Here is a 14,039-nt window from a genome sequence, read left to right as displayed (position 1 = left end):
GCCTGACTGTCTGATGTGCGTTTGGGAAAACCAGCTTTTTGATGTTTGTTGATGGTTCGGCTTCTTGGACCCCTGGTTCGGTGTTTCTTCACCTCATGAAACTCTTGTTTCGGGTTCTTTGATTTTGCTTCGCCTTGGAAACATCGTTCTTGAAATCAGATAGAAAGCCTATTTTTTTCTTCCACACACATCATGTCTGGTGGAAGCAGCAGAGAAGGCTGTGCTGCAGTTTCTCCCCATGTTTACAGCGCTGCAGGTCCTCCCTCCCTCCTCTGCTGAGGAGAAGTTTGTTTGGACTTCTGCAGGTGCAGAAGTGATAAGGGTACAGAATAGTAAGGAAGTACATTTACTGGGTAAGTTTGAAATGATGGAATAATTCAATGATTTGTGACAAAGTTCAAATTTTAATCTAAAGTTCTTTAAGCTACATTAACTTGTTTTATCTACTATTGTTTGTGAAAGGGTAAGATAACATCTGATCTGTCTTTCCTTCAGCTCCTTTAAATCAGACTGTTGGTAACTTTGACTCCCAGTTTTCCTTCACATGAGCTCATGACTCATGACTGACCCTGATTCTGAAGAGCTGAACTGAATCTGTGTGAAACATCTTTGTGTTGTGATTTTAACATTTTGCATAGAGATTGAGATTGATCTTTATTTTATTTTTTTTAATGAAGCTCAGGTTACACTTACACTTTGTAGAGATAAGGGAGTCTATTGTTTTGACTGATTTGAACTTTTCTCTTTCCAGGGAAACAAAAAGGGTAACTGATAATGATAAGAACTACAAATTTAAATTCTCAGCAAATAGATAATTTACCGTAAAAATTATCATCATAGGAAAAACAGTAAATATTTTTGCCAACTAAGATGTGATTCCAGGGCTCTATTTATTGGCAATATATTTTAGCCATCATAATCTTTTCCTTGATTTTTTCATCTATTATAATCATTTAACATTGTCCACTGACTTGAATGCAGTTGTGCATTTTAATAGATTTTATTTATTATTATTTTTAATTTTAGTTTGTTAGCTTTTAGCTTTCAGTACATATACTCACAATTTTAGTTTCTAGTTTTTTATATTCATAAATTTTCCTTTTAATAATATCGATTACACAAGGATAATATCCTTTTATAATCGAAAGGGTGGACTATTTCTCTTCTGTTTATATTAATTTATCCTATTTACTCTCTATAAAAGTCTGTTTCTCTCTCAAGGCCCCACAATTCTCTGCAGGATGGTGTTTGTAGACCAGACATAGCTTCTTCCCATAACAACTTAGATTCTTTCTCAAGGTTTATTCATAGCATGTTACTGTTTAACCAAAGTGTCTGTAATTTGTTATGACTCTGACTGCTTTTCCATTGTTTTAAGTAAGGTGACATGAACGCTGCTCTAGCAGAACAGAGCAGAAAGCTGTGCCATAAAGGCTGTATAATGAACTGTTCTCTCTTTGCAAAGATATGAATAAATGTGCCGACTGAGTGAAATCCATCTATCTCTGTTTATTTAACTAGGGCGAATAGTTGAATACTTTTTTCCCTGACAGTCAGTTATGTTTGGTTATGCAGTCAGTTAGCTTGGGCACAGTTTGCTTGAGTTAAATTTTCTGCTTTTGGTTGAGCTCTTTTATGACTTGAACCCATGAATTTTTTGTAAGTTTCTTTTTTTTGGGTTAAAATAAAAACCCAATTTTTGTATTAAAAAGGCCTTCTCTATACGTGGTAGTAACTACCAAGTATAGAGAAGGCCTTTTTACTGAACCAAAATAAGCCTCCAATAACATTACAACCACAGTTCCAGTCAGTCTTTGAGTTCACTTTGTACATTTCAATTTGTTAAGTGATTTCTTTATTCAGCAGACTCATGGTCCACTAAGAGATGATACACCACACAAAGAGATAATACACAACAACACAATACAAAAAATAACATAAAATAAATCTTATAAAACACTTGCATACCAATGTTTCCACAGAGCCAACTGGTATCTTAGCACACTGAGAGAGAAATGTGAAAACATTACAATATGACTGTTCAATGAGCTGCTTAAATGACACATAAACCTGTATATCAGATATCAGTGCCTGCAATGCTCTGACATGTGCATTAAAAAAATCTAACTTGGAAAACACCCTAAAACATCTTTCAGAGCAGAACTAGAGGTTTTTACTCATACTCATCGTTTACCACTTCCTCTGGGACCACGGGGGCAACAGTCCCATCAGAGACCCCCACACTTTCCTCTTCCCGGACACCTCCTCCAGCCCCTCTTGGAGAAGCCTGAGTGCTCCCAGGCCATTCGAGAGACATAGCCTCTCCATCGTGTCTGGAACACCTCCCAAGTGAGGTGTCCAGGGGGATTCTGACAAACATGTCTGAGTGGTGGATTTTTTTTAACAAAAAATACCTTTCTGCCCTCACCTCTAAGCTGGCTGCACAACTCTTTAGTTGAAAGTGTCACTAAATTCTTAGACAATTAACAAACATATGAAGCCATACAAATTATAGATGTGCTATTATTTTTTACTTTTTCTGTTGATTTTTTAAAAACTTTTGTGATTTAATCTAAAGTGTTATGATAAACGAGGAGTGAGAGGTTAGTTATGGATGAAACCTAACCTTAACATGATAATGACGAATAAGAAATATGTGCTTAAACTGAAGTTCATTTTTCTTTATAGCAATTTTATTTAGAAAGGGGGATGTTGTTTATTGGAAAACAGCCCTTTAACTATTTGTTTGAACAATACAGCTGTTACTGAAGGCCTCTGGTTTCCTCCAGTGTATCTAGTGGTAGAGCAACAAATAATTATGGCCCAAGACCATATTGGTTACATAATGCTGTGCAGATCCTGGTCGTTGATTGGCTCCCAGCTGTCAGCTCCCTATCTTGGATTGGCTGGCCTCTCCTGACTCCTCCCTAAAGGACATTGATCTTAAACGTGATTGGACCATTCCTTTCCTGCTCCTGAGCCAATTGCTTCAGCAGAGGGATCATGTCATGGAGCTTCATCTGCTCATGATACCATCTGCTGGATGAATGCAGAATCACAGTCAGCAATATATCTTTAACGCCTCAATTGCATTTGTCCTTTAAGATCCTTAAATATTATAATTAATAAGTAATAACTATTAGTTTCTATTATGATTATTCTGTCTGTATGTAATGAAATATTTTGAACATGTTCTGTGTTTACATTTTCTAAGAAAAAAACCCTTATATGGCAGGCTGTGTTTTTCTGTCACTTTACTGAAATGACTTGGGTTCAAGCAGACAGACAGGGAAAGTGGGTTAAAGTCTGAATATAGCTCCATATGATGGTAACTGGAACAATGATGAGCGAAATTTTAGACTTTATTTAAAAAGAAAGTAAAAAAAAAAAAATTTTTTGGTTTTGATTTAATCCTCTTTTTGTAAATTGTCCAGCCTTTGAAAACACCAACTGAGGATGCCAGCTGAGAGCCGTGTTGTTTTGTACCCTGACTCTAAACATAACAAAACAATTCACCTTCAGCCATTAATAATTTCTGTGTGTTTTTGCATCTATGGTGGCATTTTTTTATTTTCACTATTCAACTCAGAATGGAAAGTGAGCAAAGCAGTTTCAGTTGATTATATTTTTTTATTTCTTTTTTTGGTAATATTAACTGCTGTAGACTTGACTGGTAAATGGATTACCAAAAGACTGAAATCCAACACCCAGGCTCTGATTACAGCAGAAAATGCTGATTAGGTACTGTGACCCCGGATCCAATGAGTACAGGTGCAGCCCTTTAAGACTATCACTAATGGGTTCATCCCTTTGCATTCAGGGCACCACTGAAAACTTTAATCTAAAGTACGGTGACAAAATTGGGTCCATAATGGCCTTTTTTCTTTAGTCATAAATGACCCAGTGAGGCCCAGAGCTTAAAGGAATATGGTGAAACTCATATGTAACAAACATTCTACTTTGTAAAAGCTTTGTTCTTTTAGGTTATTGCAAAAGCGTTTATGTTTTATGATTCCCTTCTTCTCTATTTCACAGAAACAGTGACATCTTCCTCCTCTGTTAGAGAGAAAAACTCCTCCTTGTCTGCTTCGTCACATCAGGATCCTCCTGTCTCTCTGTTCTTCTCTCCATCTGAGGGAGCATGAAATACTTTTGTTTTCATTCATGTGCCAATCCAGTGGCTCAAAAAGCTTTGAACATCAGCTCGGATAATTGTGGACTTACCAAAGACAGAGGTAAGTCTGCTTATATTTTGTTGATATTAACCTTAAAATATACCTTTTTTCCCACAAATTACAAAAAATAAAAAACATCAGAATTTAAATCTACCCCTTTTGAGGGTTTTATCATAGGAGAATCAAGTCAGACCTACTTCAAGTAGACAAAAAAGTGGAATCTAACTAAAAATCATCTCACTAAAAGCTTTGCTTTGGTAAGTGACTGACAGGATGTTAACCAAGTTTCTTTATTTAAAGATAAAATTGTTTAAATAAAATCTCTTCATTTAATAATTCAACATAACCTTACTTGTTCATTAAGTGTTTTCAAAATCTCAAAAGTTGTTTGTGAAAATAACAGTCAGATTGATGAAAATAAATTATACTGTATTAAACATGATTTGAAGTCATAATGGTTTAATATGTTATTCCATTTTTGTTTAAAATCTCAGAGTAAAACTATCACACTTATATCATGTTCATACATTTTGTTAGGATTCTTATTAATGTCTGATCGGTTTTTCAGTCGAGCCGCACCCTAAACCACATTCCTCTAAGCTGAATTCCTAAGCAGCACTGATGTAAAAACTTTCCAGCTGAACCAGTTTAACTGAGGATAGAAAACAAAGTCGAAAGACAGTAGATTAGTGAGAAGTATCATATGTTCAACACCTGAAAATTAAAATAAAATAAAAAATACTTGTCTGTTCATTAATGAATTGAAGTTGGATTTTTTTATATCCACTAAATTTAAACTAACAGTGTTTCGCACATTAATGAAACTACTTGGGGCCAGAAAATCCCCTAAACATATGTTTATAAAACATCTTTTTATATATGTGTGTGAATATGTTTGTGTATGTATGTTTACAGGTGTAAGTGTAGAATGTGTTTTATATTTGTCATATATCACACCCGCATAAGGGTACATATGTATGTTAAAATGTGTATATATTGTATATGTATTTTTATATGTGTTTGTGTATTTTCTTTTTCTTTCAAATATTGGTTGTATTCTTAGTTTTGTTTTTAATGTATATATTTTTTCAGGACCCCAGGAAGAATAGCTGCAGCATAGCTGTAGCTAATGGGGATCCTTTCAATAAAACAATAAAACTAAAACTATCTTGTTCAGCACAAATACACTCAAGGCAAAGTTAACAGATATCTTTTAGAGTTTCTTGGTTCTGGTTTTCACAGTGATTGGCGTCCAGATTCATCCTTTAATATTGGATCTTCAGGGCTGGATTTGTTTTCTGACTTTCTACATGCAGGCAGTCTGCCACCCACCTGTTTCCAACACTAATTATGTTGAAGAGCAAGACAAACCAGATTTTAACACTGTTTTAGATCACCTTAGTGGGAAACAAGCTATCTCTTCTTCATCTCACCCATGTGACTTTTGTTGGGAGTTACCTTCTGAAAAAATCAGCTCACATGATCACCTCAACAGCAGGAGTGTTTTGTTTCAGCATAACCCCTGCTGCTGTAGAGTCTGTCTTCTATGCTCTCAATCTGTTTTCTGGCTACAAAATCAGTCATAAAGTTTGAGGAGGGGTGTGTGTTATTTTGCCCATTTCCGTGTCTTATTGAAATAGAGGAATAAAATAAAAGCCATATGATAAAATCCAAAGGGACTAAAACCCTGGCAGTCTGGATCGTCAGTTTTTGTACGGTTGGCTATGCTTCACATTTGATTGCTTTCCTATCTTCTCTTAGTGATTCTTGACTTTCTTTATGTGTTGAATTGTGTTGGGCTACCTTCACTCTGACATGTCTGTATATATGTACAGATATAACCACAGATACAACCTACAGTAGTAGCCATTCAAAGTTTCCCCACTTTCCATGATGGGCCCTTGGCTGGTCCCCTACAAAACCTTTTTAAGCACCAGTCTTTGTACTAAAATATCCTTTCCATCATGCTTTGTGGACAATATCCAAAGAGAAGCGTTGTGTCCTGGTCAGACCCTTTAATTTAATGAAAGGGTGGAGTCAAAGTAAAGAAATGTGCACACCCAGGAGAAGGAGAGCATCACTACAATTGCTGGAAGTTGGAGGGGATTTTGCACGGAGTTGCAGGAAGTGGACCGCCATTCGGCTGGCGCTTCACTGGGAAGGGCCATTTTGAATGCCTGCTTCTGTAAATGATTGAAATCTTCTGTTTCATTTTCAGTAAAGTTACATATATGTACCAAGCCACCTTATGGCCACAGTCCTACAGTACCTGTCTGCTTGTGAAAGCGAATCTGTTATCAGCTAGCTTTGGGACATTGATTCCCAGAACTTTACTGGCAAAAAAGGGCACAGATACAAAAAAGAGGAATGTTGTTTTGGCTTTTGGTTTGGAGTTTAACCCTATGTTTATTAGTGTTAATTTTCTGGCCGAGAACACTCTCTGGAGGACTAGTTACTTTTTTAAGTAATGTTTCCAACTCTGCACTGGAGCTTCAGGCCTTCAGCTGATGTTGTGGTCCAAACAGTCACTTTCTGCTGGGATGCTGCAGCCCAACCTGAAATTACAGAAAATACTATGGAAACAATGATGAAAGGAGTGTTGACGTTTGAAAAGGTACACCTTTTTTCTGCAGTATATAAATAAATCTAGGGAATACCTGAGGGTTTCCTGTGCAGGTTGGGATCCGAGCTGACAGACAGATCCAGAGTTTAGTTGTCAAGTCCGCCGTTTTGGCCAGAAAAAAACAAGTGTATTTTAACCTTCTTCCCCAATTCTCCCATATTATCAGTCTCCCTTAAAAGTCCTGTAATACTGCATTTTAAAACTATATTTAAAATAACATGAATTTGCCTCTACAAATGGAACTGTCACCAGCATCACAAGTGAAAATATGTTCACAAGTGTTTATTGTAATGAACTGAAGTTATTCTTCTAATAGTAGCAGCTTTTTTGCTCTCAGATATTTGATCACTGAGTGTTTTGAATTTTCTTACATATGTATTATGTTTCTCAAAGGGATCCACTAGTGACCAAAGCAGTGTGACATCATGGCAGAGGCAGAGCCTGGTGAGTTAAGCCTCTTTCTCTATTGGTCTGACTGCCATGGGTGACTGTTTATAAATGATAAAAAACCCTCTATTATGACTTTTCTTCTAACTAGATCATCACAGTAACTTAGTAATTGGATCAAAATATTCAAAGGTATTCATATGAAAGGAAACCATGCAGAAACATTTGCTTTGGTCGCTAGATTCACAGTAATTAAATGAAACAACTACAGAGATTTTTAGAAAGCTAAGCTTGTCATATCTTAATCCGTGATACTGAATTATGATTTAATAATCATAATGAATGACTTGTATTATTCCGTCTGTACTGGCAGATAATCCGAACCCATTGAAGAGTTCTGGGAGCTCTGAATTCACTCGTCCAAATTGTAAGTACACCTGAACTGAATCCTGAGAGAACAAAGGTAGCTGTATTCAAAATGTTGGATTGTTTGTGTGTTTGTGGGCCCAAAAAGTCTGAATCACCAGCTGTCGAAGGTTTTTCATAAATTTGATAGAGGCAAGAAATCTTGTTTGGTCTTGATGCATCATCAGCTCTTTACTGCACAATTTAACATCAATTCCTCATGAAGTCTTTAAGGGTTTACTTTACATAACAAGTGGATCCAAATACTTCAGTAGTTTATCTGGAGCTGCTTTCCCATAAACCATCAAATTGCTCAACTTGTAATTTTGCAATTTTTTTGCTTAATTGATACAATGGAATAAAAAAAAAAAAAAAAAACTTTTAAGTTTTCACTCTTCGATTAGGTCATTTTTCCGTTGTATAGAAATTATTTTATTCACCAGAAATGCAATGGAAACAATTTATTTGCACCACACAAGTCACTTAATCTGCAGCCGGACCTTACTGGATTTAAAAAGACGATTGAAGAAGAAGAAGAAAATGATGGTGTCCCTCTAGATATATGGTTATATCTCATGTGTTTAAATATGCTGCAGCTGTTGTTATGATAGAATAAGATTAAAAAAAAAGATTAGATAAGATAAGATAGACATTATTGATCTTACAGTGGAGAAATTTTGTCAGATCGGCTCAAATTGTAAAAAGAAGAAAAAGGTGTAAGGATATACAGTATATACAGTACATCCATTATATATATATATATATATATATATATAGTATGTATATTCTACATATGTATATGTAGAATATATAGAAACACAGCTTCTGTACAATTCAGTACCTCGTTTAGGAGAAGGCACTACTTTCATGTCATGCAATTTCAGGGAACAAATACCATGGCCAGCTGTTATGAAATGTCATTCAGCTGTATCAGGAATGTGATCTATGTGTTTTTTTTCTTTAGTCCTGGTGTTTATCTTTCTCTTTCATTTTACCTACAAACCAGTTGGCAAGGACATTTCAAGGGATACATTATATTTTTAGTCCTACAGGTGATTGTATGTGAAATAGAAAATTTTCTCCAGGATGAGGATGTTGGAACACGTTACCTCTAATCAAAGCAGTGCACTTGGGTTTGTATTGGGTCTAACATAATGTTAGTTTAGATTAAGCTATGTCTGCTACCGCAGAACCAGGCTCACTATGAGTGGCCATCTGCTGAGGCCGACTGGGGTTCAAGGAGGCAGAAACATAGATACAAAAAGCAGTTGTAAAAGGCGGCCCTGTCCAGGAAACACACAGCCAGGCAGACGAGCTCCGAGCCAGCTCCCATGTAAGAGGATGAAGAGAGCAAATCCAGCCAGTCACAGTCAGAGAAACAGGACTACACTGGAAAATGGGCCAATCTCCAATATCTATAAACAAAGGTGTTTCACATGTTCCACCAGTGCTGCCTGACTTGATGAGGATTAAGCAATCATACTCAAAGGAAGGCAGATGATTAAGGCCGCACACAGAAACATTTGTCCAACTTGATGTAATACTTTTAATTAGAATTAGAATTTAATTAGAATTTCTAGCTTTTCTCTGAGGCTGCCTTTGGTTGTCGATTACACAGAAAACAGGTTGTTTGAGTAGCCAGAAAGTTGGCACTGCCACAATTCCATTTGATTGGTCATGGTCATAAGAGAGGTAACTACAGCTGGTAAAGCTGTTTGGTTTGTGGGTCTCCATGACATCACATGGACCCCTGCTGTGCTGCTCCTTCTTTGGACATGTCCTGAAATGGAGAACCATCCACAAAAAGAAACACAGGGTATTACCACTCTATTGATGTGTTTCATTTTTATCCAGTGTTATCTCCATCTAAGTTGCTGTGGCTGCTTAGTAGTGCAGTGGGTAGCACTGCTGCCTTACAGCAGGAAGGTTCTGGGTTCATTTCCCGCCTGTGGTCTTTCTGCATGAAGTTTGCATGTTCTCCCTGAGTATGCGTTCGTTCTCTCCGGGCTCCAGCTTCCTCCCACAGTCCAAATAAAAAAGTGTTGATAGTTTGAAACTCAGTGTTGTTGTGTTCTTGGGCCAGACACTTCTCCCTAATTGCCTACTAATGGTGGTTATAGGGTCTGGTGGCGTCCGTGTACAGCAGCCTTATTTCTGTCAGTGAGCCCAAGTGCAGCTGAGGCTATGATGTAACTTATGACAATCAGTGTGTGAAAGGCTGAAAGACTAAATGCAGTCTAAAACGCTTTGGCCAAATCTCCTGACTTAAGAAGGCAAGGCAAGGCAAGGCAAATTTATTTGTATAGCACAATTCAGTACAAAGACAATGCAAAGTGCTTTACATGATTAAAATACAGGAAGATAAAACAGAATCAAAGCAAGTAGGAAAAAATAAATAAAATAAAATTAAAAATGCAGAAACAAAAAAGAATATTAAAAACAGTTGGACTAAATAAAATATGTTTTAGTTAAACTGTTTAACTAGAACAGTCGAAGGAAATCCTAAAAAAATGTGTTTTTAGTCTTGATTTAAAGGAACTCAGGCTTTCCGCACTTTTACAGTTTTCTGGAAGTTTGTTCCAGATAAGTGGAGCATAGGAACTAAATGCTGCTTCTCCATGTTTAGTTCTGGTTCTAGGTCTGCAGAGCAGGCTGGAGCCAGAAGACCTGAGTGGTCTGGAGGGTTGATACACTGATAGCAAGTCTGTGATGTATTTAGGTGCTAAGCCATTCAGAGATTTATAGACAAACAGAAGTATTTTAAAGTCTATTCTCTGAGATACAGGGAGCCAGTGTAAGGACTTTAGAACTGGGGTGATGTGCTCTACTTTCTTAGTCTTAGTGAGGACACGGGCAGCAGCGTTCTGGATCAGCTGCAGCTGTCTGATCCACTTTTTAGGCAGACCTGTGAAAACACCGTTGCAGAAATCAATTCGACTAAAAATAAACGCATGGATCAGTTTTTCCAGATCATGCTGAGACATTAGTCCTTTAATCCTGGAAATGTTCTTCAGGTGATAGAAAGCCGACCTTGTAATTGTCTTTAAAAGCTTTTGGAGGTTCAAGACTGAATCCAGCACTACACCTAGATTTCGGACCTGATCAGTGGTTACTAGCTGAAGCGACTGAAGTTGTGTGCTAACTTTAGATCTCTGCTCTATTGATCCAAAGATTATTACTTCAGTTTTGTTTTTATTCAGTTGAAGAAAATTATGGCACATCCAGGCATTGATTTCTTCTAAGCATTTCCTCAGTACTTGAATTGGTTCATAGTCACCTGGTGACATGGTGATGTAAAGCTGTGTGTCGTCTGCATAGTTAAGGCACCAAATTAGTACAGGCTACTTAAAGTACCATTTAACAATATTTTTTTCTGGTTGCAGTGGCAGAGGAGAGCAATCGAGACGAGGATGAAGGTTTAACCATGACTGTAAAAGCTAAACATTCTCTGAACCTGGTTCTGTTTGGAAGACAAAAAGCAGGGAAGACCTCAGCAGTCAAGGCCATTCTAGGTCAGACAGATCTTCCTTCAGCCTCCAACTCATCAGAGTGTGTTAGAAACCAGGGAGAGGTTTGTGGACGTTGGGTTTCTGTGGTGGAGCTGCCTGCATTGTATGGAAAAGCTCAGCAGGAAGTGATGGAGGAATCATTCAGGTGTATCTCCCTCTGTGATCCTGAGGGTGTCCACGCCTTCATCCTGGTCCTACGTGTGGGTCCCCTCACTGATGAAGACAAGGGAGAGTTACAGACCATCCAGGACACATTCAGCTCTAGAGTCAATGACTTCACCATGATCCTGTTCACTTTAGAGTCAGATCCTACAGCTGTAGATGTTAACGTCATAGAGACTGATAGAAACATCCAGGAGCTCCTTCAGGGCTGTGAAGGAAGATATGTTGTTTTCAACGTTAACCATCCACAGCAGATACCCCAACTTTTAGGAACTGTGGGAATGACAAGGAAATCTGATACTAACACACACAGTTACACAACAGTAATGTTTGCAAATGCCCAAAAGGAAAGACTACTGAAACAACAGAAAGAACTAGAAGAACTAAAGACAGAAAAGATGGGAAGTAAGTATCAGTTCTTCATTTTTTTGACCTCCTGACCTCTGGTTCTATCTTTGAACCTGCTTTTAACATATTGCAAAATGCTTTAATATTACAGGTGATAAGAAAAGCACCCCAGAGTGTCTAAGGATTGTCCTGATTGGGAAAACCGGGAATGGAAAGAGTTCATCAGGAAACACCATTCTGGGGAAAAAAGTGTTCACATTTGGATCAAGTCAAAGATCAGTAACTAGACGGTGTCAGAAAGAGGAAGGTTTAGTTGACGGTCGCCCTGTTGTGGTTGTTGACACTCCTGGTTTATTTGGAAACAGTTTGTCCCATGAAGCAGTCAGTGAGGAGCTGGTGAGATGCACCAGTCTTCTGGCTCCAGGTCCACATGTCTTCCTGGTGGTGATTCCAATCGGCAGATTTACAGAAGAGGAGAACGAGACTTTAAAACGCATCCATGAGGTGTTTGGTAAAAATTCAGAAAATTTCACCATCATCCTTTTTACTAGAGGAGATGATCTGGAGTATGAGGAGAAGTCTATCAAAGAATATGTGGAAAAGGATTGTGAGGAACCCTGCAAGAAGCTGATCAGAGACTGTGGAGGGAGATACCATGTGTTTAATAACCATGGGAGATGGAATCGATCACAAGTCAGAGAGCTGATCAGAAAGATCGACATCATGGTGAGGGAAAATGGAGGCCGCTATTACACAAACGAGATGCTGCAGGAGACTGAAGCTGAGATACAAAAGAGAATAGAGAAAATCCTGAAGGAAAAAGAAGAAGATATAAAAAAACTGAAGGAGGAGCTGAAAAGAAACATTGAAGAAGAAAAAGAAGCAATGAGAAGAAAAATGGTCGAACAGAGAGAGGAAATAGAGAAAGAGAGAAAAGAATTAGCTGAGCAACTTAAAGAGATGGAAGAAAACATCAACAAGAAAAAAGAGCGGAAGATGAAAAAACAGCAGATAAGAGAAGAAGAAGAGAAGAAGAGAAAAGAGGAGGAGGAACAACAACAACAACAGTGGGAAACAGAACGACAAACTTTAGAGAAAAAGATTAAGATAGAGTCAGAAGGAAAGGAGACAACTGACAGAAAAATGGAAGAGATGAAAAAACAGATGGAAGAAAAACGAGACGCCTGGGAAAAGGAAAGGAAGGAGTGGTGGGAAAAACGACACCGAGAGGATGAAGAGAGAAGAGAAGAACTGAAGAGGCTTCAAGAGAAGTTCGACAAAGAAAGAGAAAAATATGAAAATAAAATTAAAAAATATGATCAGGAGAGAATGGAAAAAGAATTAGAGGAAAAATATCGCAAACAATTGGAGGAAATGAAGAAGAAGTTTCTAAAGCAGGCCAGAAAACAGGCTGTAGAATCCAGCTCTAAGAAATTTTATATGAATACAAAAGCAGATCCTTAAAATAAAAAAAGAAATGTGATGGTGATACAAGACTAAGAATTGCTGGAAAAAAATCAATGTTCCAAAAAAAGATTAAAACACCATCAAATATAAGATGTGGACAGACTTAATATCCCCCTATTTGATCGATATTAAGCCAGACTAATCAAGCTCTTCCAGGAGGATCCAACACTCTGAACAGGCAGTATGTGTCAATTCAACTCAAATTAATTAATAAAAAAAAGGATTTTTACACTCAGTTAATCAAATCATCCAGACAGTTTTCTAACTACAAGGAGATCCAGCTGGTTACACTGAGTCATTGATTTCCAGCATTCACTCCTCCTGAATCAGCAGATACAGAGCATGCCTCAAAGATTCCACACACTATAGCAGAATGAGCACCTGGGTTAATCTGGGTCTGCATGGTGCTGATGATGCTGTAGCTGTTAGCTGTATGGGGGCCACAGGTGTCTGGTGAACACTCATTCTGATGTAAATATCTGTAAGCTTTAGTTCAGCTTTATTTTTATATATTTGAATTTGTCCAAAAGAACACAGAGGCAAACCTCCAAGAGGTTAAAATACTATTAGTTGATATCCTTTTTTTATTCCTTGCCATCTTACTGAGAACTGTATGTATATAAATATCATTTTATTTTTAAGACATAGAGTAGTGTGTTTTGTTTTGTTATTTTTTATTTTTTATTTTTTTCAAATCAAGCATCTGCTACTGAATGTTGAATGTATTTCTGAAACTTTGTATTTCATCAAAAACTGCTCATGGAGTGAAACATTAATCGATGCAAGAAAAAAAAAGTATTATTCAATGAGAACTTCTATACATTTTTCTTTTGTTTTTAAGAAATAATTTACACAAAGGAAATATCAAAATACAAAAAGGACTGACTGTTTTTTTTTTTTTATCGTTTCTTCTGCCAGTTATTCTGTAACATTTATTGTTGCAATAAAAGTTTTGCTGTGCTT

General features: G+C 37.2%; 1 protein-coding gene across 1 annotated transcript; it reads left to right on the top strand.

The window, feature by feature from the left end:
* Positions 1–4,104: 4,104 nt before the first annotated feature.
* LOC107103412 (GTPase IMAP family member 8-like) lies at positions 4,105–13,954 on the top strand. Its single transcript, XM_015403114.1, has 5 exons — positions 4,105–4,235; positions 7,192–7,242; positions 7,559–7,612; positions 10,974–11,666; positions 11,761–13,954. The coding sequence occupies exons 2-5, from the start codon at positions 7,224–7,226 to the stop codon at positions 13,071–13,073; spliced, it is 2,079 nt and encodes a 692-aa protein (XP_015258600.1). The 5' UTR covers positions 4,105–4,235; positions 7,192–7,223; the 3' UTR covers positions 13,074–13,954.
* The last annotated feature ends 85 nt before the right edge of the window (positions 13,955–14,039 follow it).

The sequence above is a fragment of the Cyprinodon variegatus genome, unplaced genomic scaffold (genome assembly GCF_000732505.1).
Source record: "Cyprinodon variegatus isolate N-32 unplaced genomic scaffold, C_variegatus-1.0 Scaffold1440, whole genome shotgun sequence".
NCBI lineage: Eukaryota > Metazoa > Chordata > Actinopteri > Cyprinodontiformes > Cyprinodontidae > Cyprinodon > Cyprinodon variegatus.
This window is presented reverse-complemented; position numbering and strand designations above follow the sequence as displayed.